Raw genomic sequence first — 27,310 nt, forward strand, 5'->3', positions numbered from 1 at the left:
CAAGGAGCCTGAATCCCCACCATTGGCATTGGAGAGGGATGTTTACTTGGAACAAAAATGGATACACCCAGTATTTCCAGATGCAAATCTCTGCATCAAGCGCAATTTCCCTTAAATGCACACAGGGAACACACTCAGTCTGGGGTCTGGATTTTTATATCTGTCTCCCTCCAGGTCCCCTGTCAGATTTTCCACTGGCACAGCTATAGAGTTGAGACCTTAGCCGAGTGTCCAAGCCAAGTTCTCCAGCACCCTCTCTGTGAAACCAGTGCTTCGTGTTTCTGCTCCAAACAGCTGACACACTCACACTCTTTGAGATTTGATTTTCACACACACACACACACACACACATACACACACACACACACACACACACACACACACACACACACACACACACACACACACACACACACACACACACACACACACACACACACACACACACACACACACACACACACACACACACACACACCTGGGAGAGGCTGGCACAGATTTACTAGCTATGCCTTATTATGCCCAAACTATAAGCTAGTTACACCACTACCAGACACTCCAACGCCAGCTATTCTAAGGGACTTGCAAGGGTACCCAATTATACTTTATGAAGTTAATATTAATACAAATGGTAGTTTGACCAACAGCAAGGCTTTCAGGATTGGCCAGAGTTGTCAACAAAAAATGTAAAAGTACTCTCAGAGATTAAAATATTCTCTAAATGACCAGCCATAAAGAAATGTTTAAAAACTTAATAATAAATAAGAAAAGAACATGAAAATACTAAATATCTATTTACAGTAAATGCCAAAGTTTCAGTCACAGGAAATATTAAAATAACACACACAAACAGATTCACACAGATACAGAAAAACAGTACTAACTTCACTATGTTTTCCTGACTGATCTAAAGATTTCCATTCCCCGGTTCACCTACTAGAGCAAGACAAGATGAAGTAGGTGAGGGGTCCTTCTCTGTCAGGTTCCAAAAGCAGATTGGAATGAGACTTCGGTCTCACCTATTAGTAAAATATAATTTATATTGATGGATTACAGGATGACATCACATACAGCTGATCATCTGACTTCTGGGTCCCATGCTATCCCCAGCTATAAGCTGTCAAGATTTAGCACATATGTGTCAATAATACACACACACATCCTTGCTAAAATATGCTACAGTTCTTGGAAGTCATGAAACAATTTCAAACCTCAACTCTTCCAGAGTAGAAATGAGTTCATCCCAAAGACAACGCAGAAAGCTTCCTAGTGCAGACTGTTTTCTCTGGCTGCACTGAAAACTATAACATAAAATCTTTATGGCCTAAGCCAGGTAATTTAATTTCAAACTATTTTCAAAGTTAGGTGGATTGAGATTAACTTCTCTTCTAGTATTGTTTATTAAAACATATACACTTAAACAGTTACAGCACTACATGTATATTTCTTTTTCTGTCCAACATGACACACTGTTGGTACATTTTTAACACAAACAGCTTTACAAATACATTTTCAGCACAATCATCTGTACAAATCAGTTTGATATAAAAATGATATATAATTCTTTACAAAATTCCAGCTAGCTGTGCCGGAATATGTTACACATCCACTGCCCTATTTCTCCTGGGATAGATGGCAATACCTCACATCATCACATCTCTACCCCCTTTGAAGACTCAAGCTAGTTTTTCAAGTGACCCTTCAGAAACATTGCTTGAGAGGAATGCACCTGTCTGGGAATACCTTAACCCATGCCCTGTCTTGAGAACCCATCTGCATTGGCATTGCTGACCCCATTACAGTGCTTCACTGTCATGTCATATGCCTACAAACCTAGGCTCCACCTTAGTAACTTATCATTTTGCTGGCTGGCTCGATGTAGCCATAGACCCCCCCCCCCAGACTCATCCTACCTCTTACTGCAAATACTTAGCACAAGGGCCTCCCTATCATGGTAAGGTTTCATCTTGGTAATATTGTACAATTTGTGCCCCTGCCTCCTGTCTAGCAATTCTGCCATGTAATTAACATCATTGACCTTCATTACCACTTTGAAGGGTCCCTCCCAAGCTGCCTGCAGGTTATTGTGTCTGACAGGAATGAGAAATATAACCCCGCTGTCCCACAGGATACTCTCGGGCTGGTGCATTCCTGTCATACCAGACATTTTTCTGCTGCTGGGCTCCTGCCAGGTTCTCCTGGGCCAAGCCCATGAGCTCCCTAAACCTTGTCCTGAGGTTTAGGATGTATGCCACAACAGACTCCTTGTGGGATTCACACTCACCCTCCCACTCATCATGAATCAAATCTAAAGGCCTCCTCACCCTATGCCCATACATCAACTCAAAGGATAAAAACCCTGTTGATTCCTGGGGTACCTCTCTGTATGCAAACAGCAGATGGGGTAAGTATTTGTCCCACTCTCTCTTAAACTGGTCTGCAAATGCTTGTAGCGTGTTCTTTAATATAGAGTTTAACCTCTCCACAAGACCATTAGTCTGGGATTGTAGGGGTGTTATTTAGGTGCTTCACCTCACAGTACTTCCACAGATAGACCAGCATATCTGACAAGAAATTGACACCTCTGTCTTAAAATAACACACACATGAATAGGTTCACACAGAGACAGAAAAACAGTACTTAATTAATCTCACTATATTTTCCTGATTGATTTAAATAATTACTGTTCCCTTGTTCACTTACTAGAGCAAGGCAAGATTAAGTAGGTGAGGGGTCCTTCTCTGTTAGGTTCCAAAAACAAACTGTAATGACAATTCAGTTTCACCTAGTATTAAAATATCATTTTTAGTGATGTATTACAGAATTACATCACATACATCTGATCATTTGACTTCTGGTTCCCATGCTATCCCCCTTGGCTAGAAGCTGTCAGGATTTAGCCCATATATGTCAATAATACACACACACACACACACACACAGTCTTGCTAAGATCTGTTGCAGCTTCTGGAAGTCATAAAAGAATTTCAAACCTCCATCCTTCCAAAGTAGCAATTAGTTCACCCCAAAGATAATACAGAAATCTTCCTAGTACAGCCTTTTTGTCTCTGGCTGCATTGAGGACTGTAAGATACAATCTTTATGGCCTAAGCCAGGTAATTTAGTTTCAAACTATTTTCAAAGTTATGTGGGTTGAGATTAACATATTCTCTTCCAGTGTCCTCTATTAAAACATATATATTTCGACAGTTACAATAATACATGTATACATCTTTTTCTGTCCAGCAGGGCACAGTCTTGGTGCATTTTTAACACAAGTAGCTTTACAAATACATTTTGCAACACAAGCATTTGTACAAATCAGTTTGATATACAAATGACATATAATGCTTTACAAAATTCCAGGTAGCTGTGCTGGCATATGTTACACATCGACTGCCCTACCTCTCCTGGCATAGCTCATATTGTCACAGTTTCTGTAGTATCACTTGTATTCCTTCTCTCCTCCAGGAACAGATTGTTCAAACTTCTCAGGTTTTTTCGACTATAATTCCCCAGTTTTGTAAAATTCTATTTGCCCACTTCTGAGCATCTTTAACCAAAACCACATTTTCCTACAAATATTCTCAAATGTAATACTGAAGACACGGAGAATGAGAAACTCCTCATTGTCAGTATTACCTCATCTTATAACATGCTATCACATTTTGTTAGCTTTAGCCACTGTTCTAGAACATTGGAACTATGGTTACATTTTGAAAATATTCAGTTACATAACTCCTTCTCGTCATTATTCTCTTCTAATACCTTACCATTTAAAACATATTTAATACCTGACTGCATGCAGTAGAAAGTACTACCTAACCCTTCTTAATATTAAAAACAAATCTACATGTATCTTCCCAGTCTTCATGTTTCCTGAGATCCCTCTACAAATGTCTTTAACCACCCCGAGGTACTAGCAGAGCCACTGAGTCACAACCTACCCTTTTACTGTTATTCTCCAGACCTTAAAGCATATTGTTTACAAAAATGAAAAACAGCATTAGACCCAGTACCAGCCATCTTAATTTTCACCTGTAACACAGCTCTATGAACTCTCCCAGCCAGACATAGTCTGCGTCTGGGAAAATGGATACTTTCATTCCATTGTTGGCATGTTTATATGATTCTAAACACACTGCAGACCTATTTAGATTTCTATACACACTCACAAACATATCCATATAGCCTCCCTCATGAGCACATATGTCATACATTAACATGCAGTTGATATTCACGATTCAGTATGCATTTGTAATATACACATACTCCTTTTTGTGTATCCCCCATATGGGTTGCATATGTACACCCCATTTCATTGTAATTATAAGTCTCATTTCACCATTGCCATTGAAGAAAGATCACACACATTTTTTAAGGTCTAGACAACAAGATGGTGTTAGATGTCTGCCAGTGGATATAACACTGATTTACATTCTGTTATTCAAACTTTTGATCTTGCTTCTATCTAATAATACTGTGATGCTTTGTGGATTTCTGTTGACTAGAGTTCTGTTTTGTATCCTGCATATTGTTCAACTATTCGATTGCTGAATTGATGCTGTTTCTTTGCCTTGGACATAGTGTTTTTGCATAAGTGGTCATTTGGTAACTGCTACAGAGCTACATAGTATCACTGGAACTAGAGAAATGATGGAATTTTGTTGTACTTTATCAAGAGAACAAATGAGGGCTGTCTGCCATGTTTTTGTGAACTTTAGAGTCAGTGTATATGCTTTAGTTTGCCGATGCAAACTTGAACTTCATGAATCTTTGAGTTGACTAGAAAGAGTTCCAGTTTGGTTTATGCTATTTAAGTTTTGCATCTTTATTACAAACAAGCAATGCACATTAATAACATTGTTGTGCTATATCAATTATTTATTGGTCATTTTAATGTTGTCATTTTTAGGTAATGTGTTTTGCAATGTACTTAGGAGGCACAAACACTTAAACTTGAACATGGACTTAGGGCTCCTTTGGCATAGAACAAACAAGTCTTCGGTTACTTCTCCATCCTTACAAAGTTTCATTTCATTTATTTGGCTTGCAGATCATTTCATTTTAACTCTTTACCTTCAGAACAGTTCTTGAAGAATTGTATTATTTGACTCCTATGCACTGTTAATGACAGCACTGAAGGATTTTTCAGGCAGAAGGCAAAGAATACAATTCTTAAAAAAACTGCAAAAAAAATAGTTTCTGAATTGGATCTAATTCACTTCATTGAACCGTCATGTCAATCAGTGGCATTTCATCAAAATTGTCGTTCATCGAAAATGCTGTTCATCGAATTCCCCTCAGCCCCCTCACAATCTTCACCAATTATATATACCAACTCCGAGACTGCTCTACATTGGGGAAAGGGCAAATTTCCTGATCCTCACTGTATCACAGTCTCAGTATGAATAGTTCAATAAATGGCACATTCAATGTAATTGCACTAAAAATGCCATTTGATTAACTGATTTTTCGATGAACTGATAGGGACCCTCTGAATCATAAAGTCCATTATGTGTCTACACAAAAATATATGTAAGCATTTAAGAAGTTATTTTCTTTTGTCTTATTGAGCTAAAACTAACAAAACGAACTGTTTTGCATTAAAAATGAAAGAATATGTGTTTTAAAAATATTAATTTCTATATAAAGAATCTGTTGGCATTTTTATTTCAGTTATGTGGGAATTTACTTGTTTAAATTGCTCAGCTTTTTGAAATACATGGATATAAAATTATGTAGGGTTAAAGTAGTTTTGCAGTTCTAAGCAATATGCATGCATTTTCAGTGAAGATTTTTTCAGCATAATTTTAGGAAACCCTTTTTTCTGCTATAAATATTCACAAAATATGAAACCTTACACATTTCTACAAACAGCCATATAAACATAAATATTTAATTTTTTGTGTCATGATATGGCTATTAGAGTAATGCCAAGAAAAAAAATTCTTATGTTGCTTGGAGTTTGTAATACTAAGAAAACAAAGAAAATCTTGCACAACTGGCTTTGCTCTTGTGACTCCCCAGGTTAAACCGCACCACTGCACTGTTGCATGAATTCTTCTGCTAAGGATCACCTGTTTCTTTCTCTAGTTACCCAGGTATACCTGTTCTACCCCAACCATAAGGGCTTTTCAGAATGAACGCCTATCGTACTACAAAAAAAAAATAACTTTTTACTTTTTTTTCAATTATTGTACTACTTTTAATCTTATAATGTACTGCATACAATCCTTACAACAAGAAATTGTTAAACTCTGCCTATTACATTCTGAAATGTAGTATTGTAATGTACTGTATATATTCCTTTCAACAACAGGTTGTTAATATCTGCATATTGCATGCTGAAATGCATTCTTAGATGTAAGCTCAAATCCTCACTTATGTACTGTACTGTATTTGGAGCTTTTCTCCCTGGGCCTCTGCTGAAAATGGACCTGTGTCCAGTTGAACATTCCCGGTTATCAAATGTAAAATAAAATAAAAAATAAAATAAACATATTCATAAATAAGCACAGCAATACCCAGTTATTTCATATAGTCTGTGTGATTCATATCTGGTGCAATTTAATTCAACATGTGTCCTTATAATATAGTTAAACATACAATTAAACTAGCTACAGTTCTGTTAGTTGTGTAGATAATAAGCTATAAAATTGGAGTGATAAATGATGTCTAGAAATGCTACATGTACTGGGGGGGCAGACATAGTTGCTGAGTTACTCTGATATGGTCACTCTTTAGTAAAAAAGAAGGCTAAACTGATTTTTTAAATCATTCTCTGTAATTAATAATTCTTTCTGTTGGTATATCTTTTTCAATTTCCCATTACTTTATTACACAGTCACCTTTTATAATCAATAGTATTATAACAGATGACCTTTATTCCTCAGGTTCATTTAATCACTGTAATCATATTGAAAAGAGCAATAAGTGACTTACTACTAAAATAACTCTGTTTTATTTATTTATTTTGCAGTTTAGGAATCATGCCATCAGACCCATTTGCACAATTCTTCTTCAGCATACTTAGCTCTTCTTTTCTTACTTAATTTTTTCCCATCTATTCATGTCTCCTTCAAATGCAAAGTTAACCTTCTGAAATAGTAACGCTAAAGTTGTTTTATTCTGTAAACACTGAAACAAACATACACAAAAGCCATCATACAGATTATTGTTACCCACTTTCCATTCAGTTTCAGCTACATTTCTGTTTATTCTCCTTCTTTTTTTTGACACCATAAATATTTCTAAGTACTCATGAAATGTTCTTTGCCTGTCCTTGTGTACAACTGTGTTTTAACAATCAGTTAGCTACATTCTCCAAAGATTCCTTTTTTAACCTCCCTGGAACATTTATATGTTTTTAAACCTCTAAAATTACACTATTCATAATGCATGTACTTTAATTTTTGGACTTCTTTTAATACTTAGAATTCTTCTCTGGATGGTCTAATATTTTCATAATCAGCCCTCTCCTCTTCACCTTAAAATCTCATAACAAAATGTTGTCTCTAATATTTTAATAACAGCAGTGATCTTAAATAATGTGGTCTCCCAATCTGTACTACGGGCAAATGATGAAGAAAACATATATTTTATATCTTGCCATGATTTACTACACTTCCCAAAGCTGCCTGCAGCAAAATAAGTACTCATTCCTAATTTTATTTTGTTTTTACTCTTGTCTGCCCTCATGGGGGCAGACACCATGATTCCTTTGGAAAGCTAAATCTGTCCCATAATGCACAGACTGTGAGAACAAATAGCCCTACCATTTGTTGTCAGACTAGACTTCCATTCACTTAGAATGGAACACCTGAAAAAAACTGTCAAGTTTGAGAGGCTGCAGCTCATGTGTCATTGACTGGTATGGGTTGAGTTTTACAAATGTTGTTCCTACTGATGTACTACACATTCTCTGAAAGAAACTTGCAAAAGTGTCAGCAAATTACTGAGATAAAAAAGACTTTTCACAAGGAGCAGTTTTGCAAGTTTAATTTCCTGGCCAGGATACTCCTCCCATTTCCCCTCCTTCAGTGGGCTACAGTCTCACATTTCCAGCTTTGCTAGATTCAACTATTTAGTCAGCTTTGCATGACAATAGACATCAAAAGAATAGCCTGGTGTGACACTAAATATGTTCCCTTGTATGCCTCTTCACTTCTGAATAGCATTTCCCAGGCATAAAAAAAAAAAGCAAATGCATCAGTCCAGAGTTTAGACCAGTCTATCCATTTTTTAAAATGTGCACAGTAAAATATTCAACTTGTAATGCATTTTAGCTGCTGACATGGTTATCTTTACATAGGTATTCTCTTATAGTATAACCTGAACTTATGGTATTTAATGATATATTTTACAACAGTTCTCAGTTTCTTAACAATGACCTCCCAAGCCTCTGATGTGACCTAGTACTTTTTCTTACTATTGCTTTATGTAGTTTGTCTTAGTTGTATACTTGTAGCATGTTTCTCATCCTCTCAGCAACAGACTCCTGGAGAAAACTTCCAAATCAGATACTTGTATTAAAAGAGTACTAGCAGATGTAGCAGTGATACCACACTCCAAAGCAATGCACTCAAACATAGCACTGACAAACACAGTGGAATCCACATGCCTGAATCAAGCAGTGATGAAATTGCAGCACAATTTTACTCTTAATCTCTCCATTTCATAATGCATAACATTTGCACCACACTTACAGAGTCAGACCTCCACCTTCCACAAACACAGCTACCCACACCCACACAACTGCTATGGTCCGGTTTCTCCCTACAGTTGTTGCAAGCCAAGAATAACACTTTTTAATAAGTATAGCTACCAGACAAGTCTGCATAGCACACTTGGTCTACCTACATCATCACAGCTCGGGTCACCCCCAGACCTCCCAACCGTCCCGAATTACTCGTTTTTTACCGAGTTTTGGGGTCTTAATGAAGGGGTGCCACGATTCCCGAGTGGCACCCCTTCATTTCCGATTTCTTTGCTTTTATTTTTTTTATTTTTTTAATTTTCGTGCTGTCGGAGCTGACGTCATCACGTGCGCGATGACGTCAGCTCCGTCAGCACTACCAGCCAGTCGGAACTGAGCTCAAGGAGCTCACGTCATCATTTCCGGCTGGCTGCGAGTAGTAGCTGCCGAAAGAACCAGGCGGGAAGTGTTTAAAAGTAACTGTTGCTGCCAGAAGAATTGCTGGCTTTGCTTAGGCTGCCTAGCTAAAATGACTTTGGTGCTGCTGTCAAGCCAAGAGAAGGGCTTTGCTTTGGTGCTGCTGCCGTACCCTGTAGCGACTTCACTTAATGGATCTTCTGCTGCTGTTTTGGAAATGGCTTGGTTGGATATTGGATAAGGTAAGGAACAAATGTGATTGTGTGTGCGTGTGTGCATTATGAGCCTCAGCCTGTCAGTTAAGGTAACGGGCGGTAACTTCAAATGCAGCAGCTGCTGCTTGCAAACATATTTTGTGTGTGTGTGTGTGTGCACGCGCGTATACACACACACACACACAGTTTTCCCGTGACAACAGTTAGTGCAGATCTTATTTTAATAATATTACCTATTTTACTATTTTAATAATAGTACCTGTGCGCACTGTTTTATGGAGGCATGTTCAGCTGTGTTATGTTTTGTTTGTCATGGGTTTGTCTGCTAAGACTCCATGTACATTTAACACAATTAGGCAAGCTAGGTCCTATGCAACCATTTCACCATACGTTGTGTCTTTTTATATTATGAGCATTTTATAACATAGTTTCCGGAGTAGTCCCCTTTCATATATTAACGGTTTCCCTTTATTTGTGGTTATTGATGAAATGATTGATTAGAAAATAGAGAGAAAAGTATTATAGCAAGCCCAGAAAGGAGGAAGTACACTTTACAGCATCTTTCACTTGTCTCATGGCTAGTAAGGCGAAACAAGTTATTTCTAACACAAAGGTTACCCTTGTATGTTGTTTGAGCACCATAACTGCAGTTTTCTGAAGTGTGAAAACTCAAATGTAATTACAGGGAAGTATATACCAACTTAAAATTTACTGAACCTTGGATTAGTGGGAGTGACAAGCAACAATTTGCTAGCAGTGCCTTTACTTTTAATAGTGTGGTAACTTAAGTAGTATTTGTATGTTTATGTTGCTCACGAATTTCTGTGTCATTGTATTGTGTATCTTTGGATCAGGTAGTATGGAACAGTATGATGTTATTTGGAATCGGTATTGTTTGGTTAACCTTCCTGTCCCGTACAGTGGATAGCCACATTTTAATGAATAACTGGGTATTTTGACAGTGAGGCATTGCGTTTTTCATGGGCTATGTATAGATAAGCCAGGAGATGTTAATTTAAGCAAAGGTGTATTAGGCAGGTGCCGTCAGCATTGTACCAGAAGCATTCTTTGTGTGGTTAATGTTAGCAGACAAGTTGTCTGTTTAAAGCTTTTTGCTGTGCATTCCGTGTCAGTATTTGAAAAAGGTAATCCTAGTTTTTCCCCTTTTTCATGCGAGGTCTACATAGGTTTGGGTAGTAATGATCCCTTGAATAATGATCATTTTAAAGGTACGTTGAACACTGTTCAGGATGGAGGTGTGCATTTTTATCTGTGTGTGCGTGTGTGTAAATGCCCCCGTTATAATACACCTGGTGGCTAGAGGTACTCAGGCTCAAACCCTGTACCCTGGGTATAGGGTAAAAAGAGCCTAATGTCCCTAGCCACCACCATTTGTGAATTGTTTTTGTTCTGTTCCCCAAACTCTGTGGTTTCAGGATGCTTGTGACAAATCACTGATGAATTTATTAAATAATGACAGGCATTTAAATTTCAGACTTCATATTCTTCAGAAAATAAATGGTAACAAAAACCTTTTATTCTAGCAATTTTATAAGTTTATAAGATCCGTATTTGAATTTGTACCTAATTTGGGGCTGTATTCTCCCATTGTTGGCTTTGTCCAGGTTTTTGTGCTAAGAGGTTGAGAACTATAGTAAGAAGTGAGAAATGAATTCACTAAATGATAGCCATTTAAGTTTCAGTCTTCCTATCTTTTGGGAAACAAGCTGCTGATTTGGCATAGTGGTATGTTGCTCTGATTGTAGTGCACAGAGTCCTGTGTTAAGACTTGCCAGTGAAATACATGGCAGTAACACATTTTATTCTAGCAACTTTCCAAAATTAAATAAGCAATGCTTAAAATGTGCCCCTGGTTTTTGGCCTTCTGCACCCCCCCCCAAAAAAAAACATAACTTGAAAATAAGAGCTGTGCAAGATACCTATGCCTTAAATTACTGTCATTTTATTTTTTTATGTATATTGTGTGTGTAAGTAGAGTTTTATGATGGAAATGTTCTGAATTGGGCAGTTTTTTTATTACTGGTTCATGCATTTTGTTTCATTGCCTACTGAAAAAATGTTCAAACAAATTAAAAATGTGCTCTAACAAGTGTGCTGTATTATACAAGGAATATAATTTACTAAAGCCATGTATGTTTCTTGTTTTGTGTGCAAGGGGCCAGTGATTTGAAAGCAACCCAAAAGGTAATCTTTATCCACCACTGGCCAGATGTATTTTCTTTGGATGTGGTGCATGTTTCAATGCTATTTTAATGAATGTGAGTTTCAAGGGTAGAGAAGTTTTAATGCCAAATCTATTTTCATTGTGAGACAGTTTAACAGGTGTCTATTGGTGTTTGTCCATTGTGCTGTAAAGTGTAAAAATTAAAACCCAAATAATCATTGTAGAAGCAAAGCAGTATGCACACATTAGTGTTTATGGTGAATAGGGCAAAATAGCCAGGTAAAGGGATATTGGAAATGGCTGGGGTGACTCTGGTGCCATATTTTGTTTGCCTGTTCTTCAATTTGCACGAAAGTTGGTATCCCACAATTCCACTGGAGTGGGCGGGGTTACATAATTATGTATGCAAATTTTATGTTAAACAGTGTACAGATTTGTACCTATTTTTCATGGGCCTTGTCCAGATTTTTGATGTTTCAAGGTTGAGAGGTATGGTCACCCCCCCCCCCCCCAGCAACTGCAACATTGCCAGATAAAACCACTGCTACAGTCTGGTTTCTCCCTACAATTATTGCAAGCCAAGAATAACACATTTTAATAAGGATACCTACCAGACAGGTCTGCATAGCACACTTGGTCTACCTGCATCATCACAGCTCAGGTCCCCCCCCCCCCCAGCAATTGCAACATTGCCAGATAAAACCATTGCTACAGTCCGGTTTCTCCCTACAATTATTGCAAGCCAAGAATAACACTTTTTAATAAGGATACCTACCGGACAAGTCTGCATAGCCCACTTGGTCTACCTGCATCATCACAGCTCGCCCCCCCCCAGCAACTGCAACATTGCCAGATAAAACCACTGCTATGGTCCGGTTTCTCCCTATAGTTATTGCAAGCCAAGAATAACACTTTTTAATAAGGATACCTACCAGACAAGTCTGCACAGGTGACTGGATATTTACAGTTCTTGTTATTAGCAGATGTGGTCCTTAATAGTTATGTTTTAAACATTGTGACTGGTTATTTACATTTTCTTTTACAGCACATTTGTTACTTTTACTAGTTATTTTTTAAACATTAGAACATAAATAAAATGCCGGTTACTGCCACAGCACGCTTGTTTGTAAAGAAATGAATGAATAAATAGATAAGTAACTCAAACAAGCGTCAACAGAGTGAGAGATAACATCCGATGTGTAAAGAGTTCAAGTAATCCAGTCTTCTAAAACAAATAAATCAGTTTATTGCACAGATAAACCACGATAAGCGCTTTCACTAACTAGTAGCTTCTTCAGATCACAAACAGGAGGCACAGTAGCCGTGTGCTTTAAATATCTGCATGTTAATTAATCAATCAATTTTTAAAGCAGAAGCGCCATGAAACAAAACCTAAAAACTAATTATATAAACATAATATTATTGACATCTCAAAATTCAGCTTAATATTATATACATATTCTATTAAAAATTTAAATAACTTCATTCCATAGAGAATACAAAAGAGAAAGTATGAAAACATATTATAGGCAGCATGCTATCAAATATAAAAGTATATACAGCCTAATACATAAGTACATGTGGTAGTCATATTAAATAAAACCTTAATATATGCAGGTAATAATGCAAGGCGACTTATGAACTAAGTGGGTAGATGCCATCAGAAGCATAATAACTAACAATAAGGAACAGTCATATACAGATCGAGAGAACTATTATCAAAACAAAGTGATACTTGTTATAGTAAAATCAGTACACATAAATGTATATATGCTTCTGTGTAAAAATGTATATAAGTGTGGTATCTAAATAAATATATATATCTAAGTGTAAAATGTGAGTGCATATGTACAAAAATGGATAAGTAGATAGATAAAGAAATAAATGGGTAAAAAATAATAAATAATAATTAATAAATAAATAAATAAATAAATTATTATCTAAAATGGAGCTAAAACCTGCAATGTGAAATGAATGAGTTACCCAGAAGGAATATATATGTGCAAATATCAAAGTGCATATAAATTTAAAATATCAGAACTTAGTATGCCTACGCTTCTTTAAATGTGGTCTGATGGATGCCCTTTCATTGTTTTGGCCAGCGTGCACACCTGCAAGGGCTCCCCCCACCCAGGCAACTATAGCTTTGTCTTTTGCCACTGGGTGGCGTAACTTAACAATATACTTGCTGTATCTTGTCCCAAATAGATCTGCCTCCACACTGAATACTTGTAAAGTAAGGCAAGTACCATTTACTCTGTGTATTTTGTCCCCCAGACAGATTTACCTTCCTTTTGTATTACTTGCACACCAAGGCCATAAAGTAGTGTTTCTGCAACTAACTGCTTACACTCCTAATTTCCTCCTCCTACCGCTTCCTTTCTTTGCAGTCTTCTGTGAGGGGGGCGGGCCAGATCTCTACCTGCTTTTTCTGGTTATACCTTCCCCCATTTTGTATCTCCCTCCTCTAACTCCCTCCTCCCCCATGCACAATAACTAGTCTATATTAGTGGGTCTCCTTGAGTGGCACCATTTTTGAAAGTTATCTTTTGGCCTGCTTGTGGTGAGGAAGCTTTCCCAGACCCTTTTCAATGTGACTGCATCAGTGTAAGTAAATTAAACTAGTACAATACAGCCAAACAGACACATTTGGTGTAAACAGAAACAAGTGGAAAGATACAGTTGGTGTACAAAGAAAAGAAATAAGTAAGCCCAGGGATATAACTGGAGTTAGTTTTAGCCCAGCTGCACTCGGGCTCACTCCGCTCCCCTCCCTGCTTCCTATTCCCACCTGCCCCCACTAGTGCTACATTTCAAATGAACTTAGCCACTCCTGTCATGCTAACCACCAATCACTGAATCTGCCCCACCCCTGTACCCATTTCCTTCTCTTCCACTATTCCACATCCTGTAAAGCACAGTCTTCCATCTAACTACCTTACAATCACAAACAACACCTCTCATCATCCACCACACCCACCCCATCTCAAGCAGATCTCTCACTCATGACCAAACCCAACCAAACCATGCCCAAACTACCCAAACCCACATACATACACCTCTTACTATTGCTCCTAGGTGTATCCACCCTCCCACTGCTAACTTCTATCACCAACCACCAAAAGCAACTTAATTTTATCCACATACCAAGAAAAACTACTTCCACTAACATTATTACAACACACCCTTTTACTCAACTAGTCCCATATCACTACCAAACCTTCTTTATTCACCACTATGCACGCAGGTTACAGCCATAACACTACCAGTCCCAAACAACTATAAAGAACTTTATGACCCTAAACAAACTACTCAAACTCTATTTTTACCTCAGAACCCAACTCATTAGCTACGGTGATATACACCCAAACACAGGCCTACAAAATCTAGGAGCCCCAACCCTCAACCTGAATGATACCCTACTCCACCGAGACAAATCCACACTCCTCATTTTAAATTAAAATGTCAGAAGTATACTAAACAAAGTCCATGGCCTTCATGCACTACTCTCCTTTTATCAACCTGAGATAGTCATACTAACAGAGACTTGGCTTAAACCAGGCCACCACAACAATGAAATCACTCCACCAGGTTACAATATAATTCATAGTGACTGAATAGGTAAGAAAAGGGGAGGGTGTTGCTATAGTGTATAAATCTCACCTCATCCTTGACAAAGTAGACATAACAACCCCAGACCTCATAAAGTTGAACTCACTCTAACAAAACTAAAACTTAATGATAGTAAACACATCAACATCATAGGATGCTACATCCCCCCCATGCAGCAATATCCCCATTACAGAAAAACTCCTAGAATGGATATCTAGCTCCCTCCCCCAGGAAAGCATAGTATTAAGAGACCTTAATACTGACTGGCAAAACTGTTCTAGTCATAACCCACTCTCCCATATTAACCTACATGGCCTAACCCAACTTATCACTTCCCCCACAAAAACAGATAAGAGAAACAAACACCAATACACTCTAGATTGGATACTCGTATACCACCCATCACTGATATCCCTAACAAGGTGTCTACCAGACACTGTGAGTGACCACCAAGCCACATTCTCACTCAGATCAAAATCACCACAACTGACCCAAATATTTACTCGCCTAATTAGAAACAAAAAACACTTTAACCGCTCCAACTTTATAAATGACCTAAAATGTGCAACTGGACCCCCCTAAAAAATCTACCTCTTGATGAAGCTGTACTATATTTCAATACTACCTTCTTAAACACCCTTAACCATCATGCCCCCTCCAGAACAACAAGAATTAAAACTAAATATGCCCTCTGGTTAACTCCAGACACAAAATCCCTCCTCAAAAAAAGAAACAAGGCCTGAACCAACTACCTCAACAGTAAATTCCAATTGAACAAACAAATATATGTTGAACTACTAATAAAGCCAAAAAACTCACCAAAACAGACAAAACATCTTACTACCAAAAGTTACATAATAAGCACAGGAACAACCCACAAAAATTCTGGGCAGCAATTAACTTTATTCTACAACCAGGTAAAACAACTACCCCAACCCCAAAATTAGATAACAACCAAGAAGACATCCCCACTCAATTTAATAAAGTAACCTAATGATGCACAGCATGTGATTGGATACATTGTATGATGAGCTGGTATTTAAACACCAAGTGTTTTCAGTTGTTTATTAGATCTGAAGAAGCTACATGCGAAAGCGCTTATCTATCTCTGCACCAGTTTTGCTTTATTGTTATTTCATTCATTAAATTGTTTAGCTTATCCCTGCCGTGGACTGCTGGTGTGCTTTTATACAGTTTAATAAATACTTTCCATCCAGACCCTTGCAAACAATCAACCCTATGACAATATCCCCACCCCTGCAAATCCACCCCTACCCCAACTAACAATTGCCCCAAGTTCAGCTTCCACCCAAAACCAACCAAATCCATTGAAAAACTACTTCGCAAGCTCAAACCAATGTCTCTAGCCGCAGATAAATTACCCGCTGAATACCTCCACCTGGCTGCAGAAGCCATATGCTTTCCTGTCTCCATCCTAATTAACAGATCCATCTCCGAGTGTATAGTACCCAAGCTATGGAAAATATCACATATCATACCTCTACATAAAGGGGGAACCTCCCTGGAACTCAATAACTACCACCCTATAGCCATACTACCCCTTTTATCTAAAATTTTAGGGAGGGTAATACACAAGCAACTAATGAAATATCTCCAAGAAAATAATCTAATAGCAACACAACAACATGGCTTTAGACCCTTTCATAGCACCTCCACTGCACTAACAGAATTCACCAACATTGTCAATACTCACAGAAAAAAATGGACTCCTTGTATCTGCCACCTTCCTTGACTTGTCCAAAGCATTCAATATGGTTAACCACAAAAAACTCCTTCTTTCACTAGCAACTCTAAACCTTACCACCCCTGCCATATTCTGGTTCAAAAACTACCTAGAGGGAAGGAAACAAGCTGTTATGTGGCAAAATTAACTGTCCCTTTCCCTACCAGTCTCCCTAGGAGTATCCCAAGGCCCCATCCTGGGGCCACTTCTTTTTACCATCTTCACCAATCAGCTCCCAAACAGTATTCCTAAAGCCTCAATAGCGCAATATGCAGATGAGACCACCATAATATGTGTAGCCAAATCAATTGACATCCTTCACTCCCTAACTCAAGAATGCTTTTCCCTAGCAGAAACTTGGATTACAAACCAAAGGCTCATTCTGAACCCAAGTAAAACAAAGCTAGTACTCTTTAGCTCCCACAGAGCCACACCTCCCACTAATTCTTTCTTTATCTCCTCCTTTAACAAGACCATAATCACCCCCATAAATCATACCAAACTATTAGGGGTTGAAACAGATAATCAGCTTAGATTTGACCTACATATTTCTATAACCATAAAACAAGTACATAAAAAACTTGGCCTACTGTATCACAATAAAAAATTCCTCACTGACCACTCCAAAACGACAATAGCGAGGACTCACCTACTATCCATCCTACTTTATGGCTCCCCCGTGCTTACAAATCTCCGCAAATCTGACCTAAACAAACTTGATAATTGTTATACTAAGATAGCCAAATTCGCTACAACCTCTCCCATCAGAACACATCACTGTGAATGCCTAAAAAAACTCAATTGGCTAGAACTACCACTACTACTACAACTCAATCAACTATCACTAGCCCACAAAATAAAACAGAACTCTGAAAACACCCCAGCTCTACAAAATCTTTTGCAACCCTATACAACCACCAGGCCCCTGATGTCTAGCACACAATCCCTCCTCAAAGTAACCAAATATAACAATGAAGATGGTAAGTCTGTCTACAGCCACTGTATAATGAAAACCTGGAACTCCCTTCCTGCCCACATAACTGACAACAAATCCCCATCACAGTTCAAGAAACTTGTTAAAACGCACTTTTTGAATAATCAACTGTGCTCCTGTATCCCCCCCAGCTAAAATCTTATTAGAACACTTTACCTAACTTAAGTAACTTTGCTAAGCCAACCATAGTACTGTGCCCACTTAGGACTGTTAATCTACTGCTCATCCCATCTCTCCAGGAGTTAGAGAAAACTACCCCAGCAATATTGAGCTCTCCATAAGCAAGTAAAACCAGGAGAAGACATATTGTAAATCAATTTGGTATCCTTCTCAACTAAAACCCAGTGAGGACATATAGTGAATCAGTTTGTTATCCTTCTCAACTATAGCGAGCATCATCTGCTCTCTCGGAGCCTTATTCTACGTTTCTTTGCTTTTACTCTGATAGTAAATCTATCATGGGAATCCTAAACTTAGGAATATCTTCTAAAATTTAATATTATATTGAAGAGAATGAATGTATCCTATCTGTTAATATGTATGTCAAAGTCTCTTCTATGGTAATTGTATGTCAAAAGTCTGTCCTTAAAACTATGTTTTGTAAAAAATTGTTCTCTTGGAGCTTTTCTCCCTGGACCACCACTGAAAATGGACTTGTAATCCAGTTGTACTCTCCTGGTCAACAAATGTAAAATAAAATAAATAAATAAACATACCAGTCAAATTTAAGGCTTTTCCCACCTCTCTGCAAAACACTGCTGTAATGGCTTTGGCAAACAAATGAAAATGATTGATGGGTGTTGGTTCAAGACTCCCATCCATATCTCTCAGCAGTAGACTTTTGCAGAAAGTCCAGATTTTTTGTCTGTTTTTCATAAAATTGCAGTTTTCTGTCAAATCACTGGCAAATCATTGAACAATGAAGTCAGAAAATTGACAGGCATTTAATTTTCAGACTTCATATCCTTAAGAAATTTAACTCTAATGGAAAACCTGTTTATCAACTTTCTAAGTTTGTAAGTGCAATATTTATAAATTTTCCCAATTTTGGGCCTTTGTCCCCTATTATTTATGGCCTTGTCCAGATCTTTTGTTCTATGATGTTGAGAGGGATGCTGCCGTCCCTTCCTACTGGAGCCAGTCCACTGCACTTGCACAAGTGTCCCCCTCAGCACACACACACACACACACACACACACACACACACACACACACACACACACACACACACACACACACACAGTAAATCTTGTTGTCCATGTTATTTATTCTTTTCCTTGGTTTCATTTCTCTTACTTGTAATGTTACTTTTACTCATTTTTTCTCCTGCCTCCCATATCTACCCTAATTATTACTTCTAACAAATACTTTTTCTCACTCTTTCTTCTCTTCCTCTCCTCCTCTTTATCCACTATTTGAACTTTTCCACTCTGACATTTGCTTTATGAGTAAATAATGAACTGTCACACTTATAATGTCAGCACATTTCAATGCTATACAATATTGTATTAGTCTAATAATAGGTTCATAGGTAGGTACTAGGCTATCAGCCCAAAGGACTAAGTAAGCCTAGCCAACAAGGTTCCCTGGCTTATCACCCAAGAAAATTATTTTCCTGTGCCACTGTCGAGCAGAGCCACAGAAGTGATTCTTGGGGTATATTTTCTATTTCCCATCCACTCAAAGATTTTTCTTGAAGAGTGCTAATGAGGAACTTTGCTTGACATAGATGGGTAGCTTGTTCCAGAGTATGGGAAGTCTCTGTGACAGGAATCTATCCCTCCAGCATGTCCTGTTTATTGTGGTGACAAGGTTTAGGTCCCTAGACCATGTAGCTCGGAGGGATTGGGATTTCTTTAGGTGTAGCATGTTCAACAGCTCTGGGTTTGACATAGCTTTATATGTTAGGCAGAAATCACCTCAGAGTAGGCGATATGCTATGGAGTAAAGCTGGAGTTTTTTGAGATGGTCAGTGTAGGGCATCTGTTTGAGGCCAGTAATCCTCTTTGTGAGGTACTTCTGTGGCCTTTCCAGCTGCTACAGATGTTTTGTGAGGTACATTCCAAAAGGGGCTTTGTACTCTATAATGGGTCTAATGAGTGTCGAGTAGAGGGGGAATGTGACCTCTTTTTTTCCTGGATGAGTTCCCTTTTGTGATGAGGTGTGCCATGTAGAAGGACTTCCTGACTACTGTGGCGATGTGATTATCAAAGGAGAGACTACTGTCCACCTGGGTCCCAAGGTCTCTTATCACACATTTGGTGTTAAGTAGACTGCTGCCTATGTGGTAGTTCATGGGTACAGAGTTTTTACCAAAGGGGATGACACTTTTGGCATTGAGCTTGAGGCCACGGCTCTGACACCAGGCATCTGTCTCAGTGAGGCCCTTCTGTAGGATGTCCACATCATTTGGGGACTCAACTATGGCACCTAGTTTGTAGTCATCTGCGAACATCTTTAGCCAGAGGCCTTCTGTGTTAGCCTGTACTTCAGAGAAGTAGATACCAAACAGGAGTGGTCCCAGGACTGAACCATGTAGTCCTCCACTTGTCACTGGTTTGAAGTCAGATTTGGAGTCTGCAACCTTTACAGTGTGGGTTCTGTCAGTGATCCAGTTGGCAACCCATCTTGTGACATAGGGATTTATACCTATTTTAGTGAGTTTAGCTATATATCCAGAATGGGGGATGGTATTGAAAGCCTTGGCAAGGTCAAGATAAGCTGTGTGAACCACCTTACCCTCATCTACAGCTTTGGTGACTGCCTCAAAGAAATCAATTAGGTTCAGGAGGCATGATCTGCCTTTCACAAACCCGAACTGGGCGGGGTCCAGAGTTTGGAGGTTACCAATGTCTTTGTTTATGAGTTCCATGATGATACGTACCATGGCCTTGCAGACCAGGCTCGTCAGGTTAATAGGGTGATAGTTCCCGGGATCAGTGGTGGCTCCCCCTTTGTGGAGTGGGATAACTGTTGCTGTGCACCATTCCGTGGGCATAAAGCCTGATGTGAGGCTATGACTGAACATGGTGCTTAGGTGGGGAGCCAGTTCGTTCTGAAGTTCATGTAAAACACAGCCTGGGATGTTCTCCAGTCCCATGGATGCTGTGTTTTTGGCTTTAGAGAGTGCAGCTTTTACCTTTGTAGTTGTGATTACAGGGATTCTGCATTCTTCCTGTATAGATATGGGCTCTTTAGGGGGTGAGAGGGGGGTAAAGTTAGCACTAAACCTATCTGCCAGGATGTTGGCAATATCAGTTGGTTCTATAATTTTCATGCCATTGTGCTGTAACTCAGAGCAGATCTGGGTGTTGCCATTGAGATTCTTGATATAGCTATAGAAAGCTTTGTGGTTATCCTTAGAATCAGTAGTGATTTTGTTTTTGTAGCTAGCTTTGGAGGCTGTTATAAGGGATCTCAGCTTCTTACTGAGGCTGACCAGGGAGCTCCACCACTCATAGGATTTTACTCTCTTTTGCAACAGTTTCTTCCTTCTGTTGTACAGTTTGTTTATGGCAGGGGACCACCAGATTGTCTTCCTTTTTTTGGAGGATAGCTTCTTGGTTCTGTTTGGGATAGCACGATCCATGCACTTGTGTAAGTGCTTATAGAGTGCATTTGTGTAGGATTCAGCAGTTGTAACTGTATTGTCCATCTGCATGGGTGTCATGAAGTTCGCCACTTCTGTCTTAAGAAGCATGAAGTTGGCTTTGGAGAAATTTTTTACCATGGTTTCCTTAATGGGGGGTGGGGGCAGGATGTGGATATCTAGGGTAATTAGCTTATGGTCGGATCTGACCAAAGAGGAGTTGACTTCAGGTGTGGAACACCGGTCACTCATGTTGGTAATGACTAGGTCTATGACATTGCTGCCCTTGGTGGGGGTGTGGATACGTTGATCCAGGGCATTGGAATTTATGAATTCCAGAAAACGTTGAGTAAAGGAGTTGATACATGAGTAGTTTTCCCAGTTTATGGTGGGGTAGTTGAAATCACCCATTATTAGGGTGTTTGGTTGAACCGTAATATTTTCCAGTATATCAAGAAAAGAGGAGTGGAAATCCTGGGTCATGGTGTGGGATCTGTAACAAGCTACAGTTTGGATTGCAGTTTTGCCCAGAGTGAGTTGCACTTGGGAGGGTGGTGTAATGGTTAAAGTGTTTGCCTTACAAACACAAGGTGCAGGGTTTGAGTCTTACAAGGGATAATTGGCTAGGCTTAAAATGGCTCGCAAGGGCAGTTAGCTTAGTACTAATCTATGAACCTATGATAACCTTGGATGCATTATGCTGAGCAACTATCCTGGAGGTGTGGATATCCTTAATGAGTATGGACACACCTCCGCTTCTGGTGTTCCGGTCCAGTTTACGTGGCTGAAAAGTGTGGTACGAGTTATAGCCTGGAAGTGCAGGGGTGCTCTCTGGAGCCTTGAACCAGGTCTCAGTCACTGCACAGATATCGATGTTCTCCACTTTAAGGAGTGCCTCAAGTGAGTGCATTTTGAGATTTTGACTTCTAGCATTGAGTAGCATTATCCTCAATTTTTGCTTGTCTGTTCCTGGTGAATCTGTCTTTTGAACCTTGTCTAAAAAAAGCACTATAGTGATGGCAAGAGCCTTAGCCAGTATCCGGAATCCCAGAGGCGACAGGTGCAGGCCATCTCTGGCAAAGCCTCCTGGTCTGTCGACCATGTCGTCCCAGGCAGACAGATACTGGATCCCCTTAGAATGGCACCAGTAACTTAGCCAATTGTTGAAGTCAATCATTTTGTCCTTGTACTGCGGTATCATTCTGGGTGATGGCAGAATGCTACTCAGGACTACAAGATCGGAGAGCTCTTCTGTGTCTCTTTTCGTGTAGTCCAGGGAGGTACATCTCAGGTCATTCACACCAACATAGACAATGACAGAGTCATATTTGTACTTGTTGTGGAGTGACCTGAGTGCGTTGGTTATGTGGCAGATCCTGGCACCTGACAGGCAGCTGACAGTAACCTTCTCCTTGTTTAGCCTGGTGAGTGGGACATCAGTGTGTCTGACTATATGTTTGTTCATAATATCTGAATAAGTGAGTGGGACTTTCATGACAGCATCAAGGAAACTTCCTTTTGTGTTTTTTTTTCTTAACTTTTGGATTTTTCTTGGCATATTGATTGATTTTCTTAGTATATTTTATTTTTTATTTATTTTCCATTTGTTTACCAGGTTAGTCCAACTGGACACAAAGTGACTGTTTTCAGCAGAGGCTCCGGGAGAAAAGCTCCATATACATAGTAAACAATTATAAAAAATAATAAAAATAAATTATACAAACATAGCTATTTTGTACAAAGAGCATAGAAAATATAAAAGGAGTAAAATCAGAGTTTTACAATTGATGTAGCATACAGTGGTTAGAATATTAAGAAACAATTAAACAAGATGATATACAACAAATATACAATTGCTTGAACATAAATTCAAAAAGGAGTTTCCATAGACACCAGGGTCATAAACTAGAAATCATAACTATATTGATATGATTTATATTGCATTTATCTTGTTTTAATGATGCTATATGTGTATTTGTATGTGTCATATGTGCACACATATTTGTGTTAATCTATGTATTTACAGTATATTGACAAAGTACTGGGTCACATCAGAGGCTTGAGAGGTCATTGTTAAGAAACTGAGAACTGTTGTAAAGCTTGGCATTGAATACCGTAAGTTCAGGTTATGCTATAAGAGAATAACTATGTAAAGATAATCATGTCAGCAGCCAGAATGCAATACAAACTCAATGTTTTACTGTGCACATTAAGAAATGGATAGATTGGCCCAAACTCTGGACTGTGTGCTTTGCTTTTTTTTTTTTTTTTAATTCCTGGGGAAATACTATTCAGAAGTGAAGAGACACATAAGGGAACAGTTTTAGTGGCACACCAGACTGTGATTTTTTTTATGTCTATTGTCATGCAAAGCTGACAAAATAGTTGAATCTACCCAAGCTGGAAATGTGAGACTGTAGCCCACTGAAGAAGGGGAGATGGGAGGAGTAACTTGGCTAGGAATTGAAACTTGCAAAACTGCTCCTTGTGAAAAGTTTTATTTATCTCAGTAATTTGTTGACACTTTTGCAAGATTCTTTCAGAGAATGTGTAGTACATCAATAGGAACAACATTTGTAAAACTCAATGCATACCAGTGAATGACACATGAGCTGCAGACTTTCTAACTTGGCATTTTTTTCAGGTGGTCCATTCTAAGTGAATGGAAGTCTAGTCTGACAACAAATGGTAGGGCTATTTGTTCTCACAGTCTGTGCATTGAGACAGATTTAGCTTTCCAAAGGAATCACAATGTCTGCCCCCATGAGGGCAGACAAGAGTAAAAAAAATAAATAAAATTAGGAATGAGTACTTATTTTGCTGCAGGCAGCTTTAGGAGGTGCAGTAAATCACGGCAAAATAAAAAAATATATGTTTTTTCATTGTTTGCCCGTTGTGGTCCTTAATGACTGTTTTTTTTTTTTTTGTTCCACATCTAATGTTTCTCCACTACTGGTAAAAGTGCAATCCAGAATATTGTTTCCCTGTTGTAGGATCAACTTTGTCACTAGTAAACAAATACCCTTTGATATATTCACCATAAATTTACTATGTAATTTACTATAATTTGATATGCAAATATCAAAACAGTACATTCATTTTTTAATCACCTTCCATTGTAGCATTTGGTTACCTACACAGTAACACAAACTGTCATTCAACATAACCACATTTTCTAATCTCAGATTTAATATTTTCTTTTATACCTAATACAAAATCTTTTCACTTCCTCAACTCCACTTGATCTCCTTTATTTGTTTGTTTGTGTTTACTCATTTAGTGAATTATATATGTATATGTTGAGTTGAACCTCTGACCCTATATGCAAAAATGGGAAAAAGGAGGAATTGTGGATGGATGGATGGATGGATGGATGGATGGGTTTACAGATGCAAGGATATAATGTAAAGCATATATGTATTTGTATGTACGGATCTTACTTACTTGTTAACCAAATAACCTCACTAGGCACACGTTCTTATTTTCAGGGTCACCCAGGAGCACTGTCTGGTAAAGTGACTTGCTAAAAGTCATAGAATTGGCAAATGGAGACCAAGGGAAACAAAACCATGTGCTACATGATTAAGTTGTTTTGAGTTCATTAATATAGTAAACTGTCAGATATTTTTAAAAGATCCAGTATGCAGTATTTTTTGCCTTTTTTAAATTTTAATTGTGATACAATTAGTGTTATGTGTTGTCTAAATGTTTAATATTTCAGATTTGGCCACTCTTAGTTTTCTGTGATTGCTACAAATTGCTTGGTCCTTATGTTGACATTTTGAAAGTACTGTTGTTAAGGGACGGATTGTGGAAATATTGATTCTGAGTTAATGTATAGTATATGATGTAATAAAGAGCTCTCTGCAAAACAAAGACAACTAATGGTGCAGGTGTTTTACTGAATGATAGGACCATTAAAAAAGTAAGTGAACTTAATAATCACCTTGCATTTTATTTCACAATTTCAGTATTTAAATATTTTTTCTTTTCTTTTCTTCTTTTCAGTTCACTGAATTAGAAAGTCTCTGCAGTAATGTGCATCTTCACATGAATAATATGTGTCCTGGACTCCAGTGCTTTGTTTGTATCAGACATCACTTTTAAACATTTGCCATAATTGCAGGGTGATAAAGCTAATGACATCCAGAGGAATTATTTTGGCGTGCTTCAATCTGGCTACAGTAAATATTTTCTCACAGATAATTTTTCAGCTACCCTTACAGTAGCCTTAACACGCTATCAGAATTTACAAAATAAAAGTTTTCTAATGATTATAAACAACATACTTTTAGTGCATTGATATTTTTGTTAGTATACACTGGTCCTTTTTAACTTTCCTAACTAGGTAAAATACTTTTTGTTTAAGTTGACTCTTGGCATGCCATCTCTGCTGTTGGGTCATCAGTAACATTACATATAAAGACATAGATGTAAAGCATGAATTGCAGTACTTTGGTTGTGTAGTAAACATTCTGTGCAATAAAGCAAATTCCATGACATTCCATAAAAAGAGCCTGAGTAAAGTTGCAAGTCATCCCTATAGCTATCCGATTACATATGTATATGAAAAATGGATTGCCTTTCCATAAAAGACCCAGTATTCTATTGGGTATGGAAGTGCAAGGGCCTCTATAATATCATGGGTATCAAAATCATATGTAGTCTTTTCTTAGTTTGCCGTAACATGCTTTTTCCTGACAGTGCTCATGGCATGAAATACTGCCACAGAGGATTAAAGCATACACCTCCCCTTCCATGCCAGTTTGATAGACTTCTTTCTGTATGCTTTTCAAAGGGCATTTGTCTCGGTCACTGCTAGGAGTGTCCCCAAAGCAGGATTCTCCCCAAATGGTCCTCCTGAGGAACATACGCAGGGATCAGTCATCAGCTTACTCTTACTTCTTATTGCTATATGATATTTTGCCTGCACCACAGGTTATTTTCAGATCATCAGTGGCATAGACAGGCTAGGCTGAAGTCAGTAATCACGTCTCCCATACCACTTTCAACTTAATCATCATAGTGTGCCTATACATATCTTTGTGCTAGCCAAATGAGGTTCTCAAGCCATCAGTTAATTGCAACATTTAGTTTATCTTGTACCAAGCCAAAACCAGAATGCTTGTACAATGGAACAGGAATCACAGAATCTCAGTGTCTGGTAGGGGTACATTTAATACTTCAGTGTGGCTGATTATCTTTCTGAGATATCTGTAAGGAGCAGTAGAACTGACAACTAGTTACTGGTTATGTACCATCCAGAATGGCAATCATTTGATATGGCTGAAAGAAAGGGCTTACATGTACTAAGTCCAAGAATACTGTCTTTTCTCTGAAGTATGGCAATTTTAGAGTCAGTATATATAAGTTCAGGGGGGGGGGTGCTTGCCTCGTGTGAAATAAGGTTTAAAGAGGAAGAGTCATTTTTGAGATTCATTCTTTATCTGTCTTTTTGGTCTTTTTTCCCAGTTTATCAGCACTTGTCATTTTGAGTGCCAACATTTTGATAGGGACCTTACCAGAACAAGCTGTTATGATATAACATTTTTTCACAGGAACATAATATCCTTTAAATCATGAGAATACCCAAATGTAAAGGCCAGTAATACAAAGAAAAGAGGATTGTAAATATGAGACAAGCTTCTGTATGCTTGAAAGGAGTGGGAGTACCACTGACATTTATACATCCAAAGTACTGATAAGAAGGCAGTAAATATTTCTTGCTATTCATGTTACAAAAAAAAAAATCTTTAACAGTCAAAAATTCAGAACAGGGAACTGGCACATTATGCATTACACCTTGCTCCATGAACTAGAGCACTGACATTTTTGTTATATCAGTCCATCCAACTTC

At 38.3% G+C, this 27,310-nt stretch overlaps 1 protein-coding gene across 1 annotated transcript in view; it reads left to right on the top strand.

Moving 5' to 3' along the window:
* Nucleotides 1-25,739, top strand: part of LOC122800466 (T-cell immunoglobulin and mucin domain-containing protein 4-like) — a 545,825-nt gene extending 520,086 nt beyond the window's left edge. The window contains exon 6 of the mRNA XM_044069910.1: nucleotides 25,462-25,739. Coding sequence (XP_043925845.1) covers nucleotides 25,462-25,474 — 13 coding nt within the window. The 3' untranslated portion in view covers nucleotides 25,475-25,739. The remainder of the gene's footprint in view (nucleotides 1-25,461) is intronic.
* The last annotated feature ends 1,571 nt before the right edge of the window (nucleotides 25,740-27,310 follow it).

Source organism: Protopterus annectens, chromosome 4.part0, assembly GCF_019279795.1.
Source record: "Protopterus annectens isolate FY-2018-M chromosome 4.part0, PAN1.0, whole genome shotgun sequence".
Taxonomy (NCBI): domain Eukaryota; kingdom Metazoa; phylum Chordata; order Ceratodontiformes; family Protopteridae; genus Protopterus; species Protopterus annectens.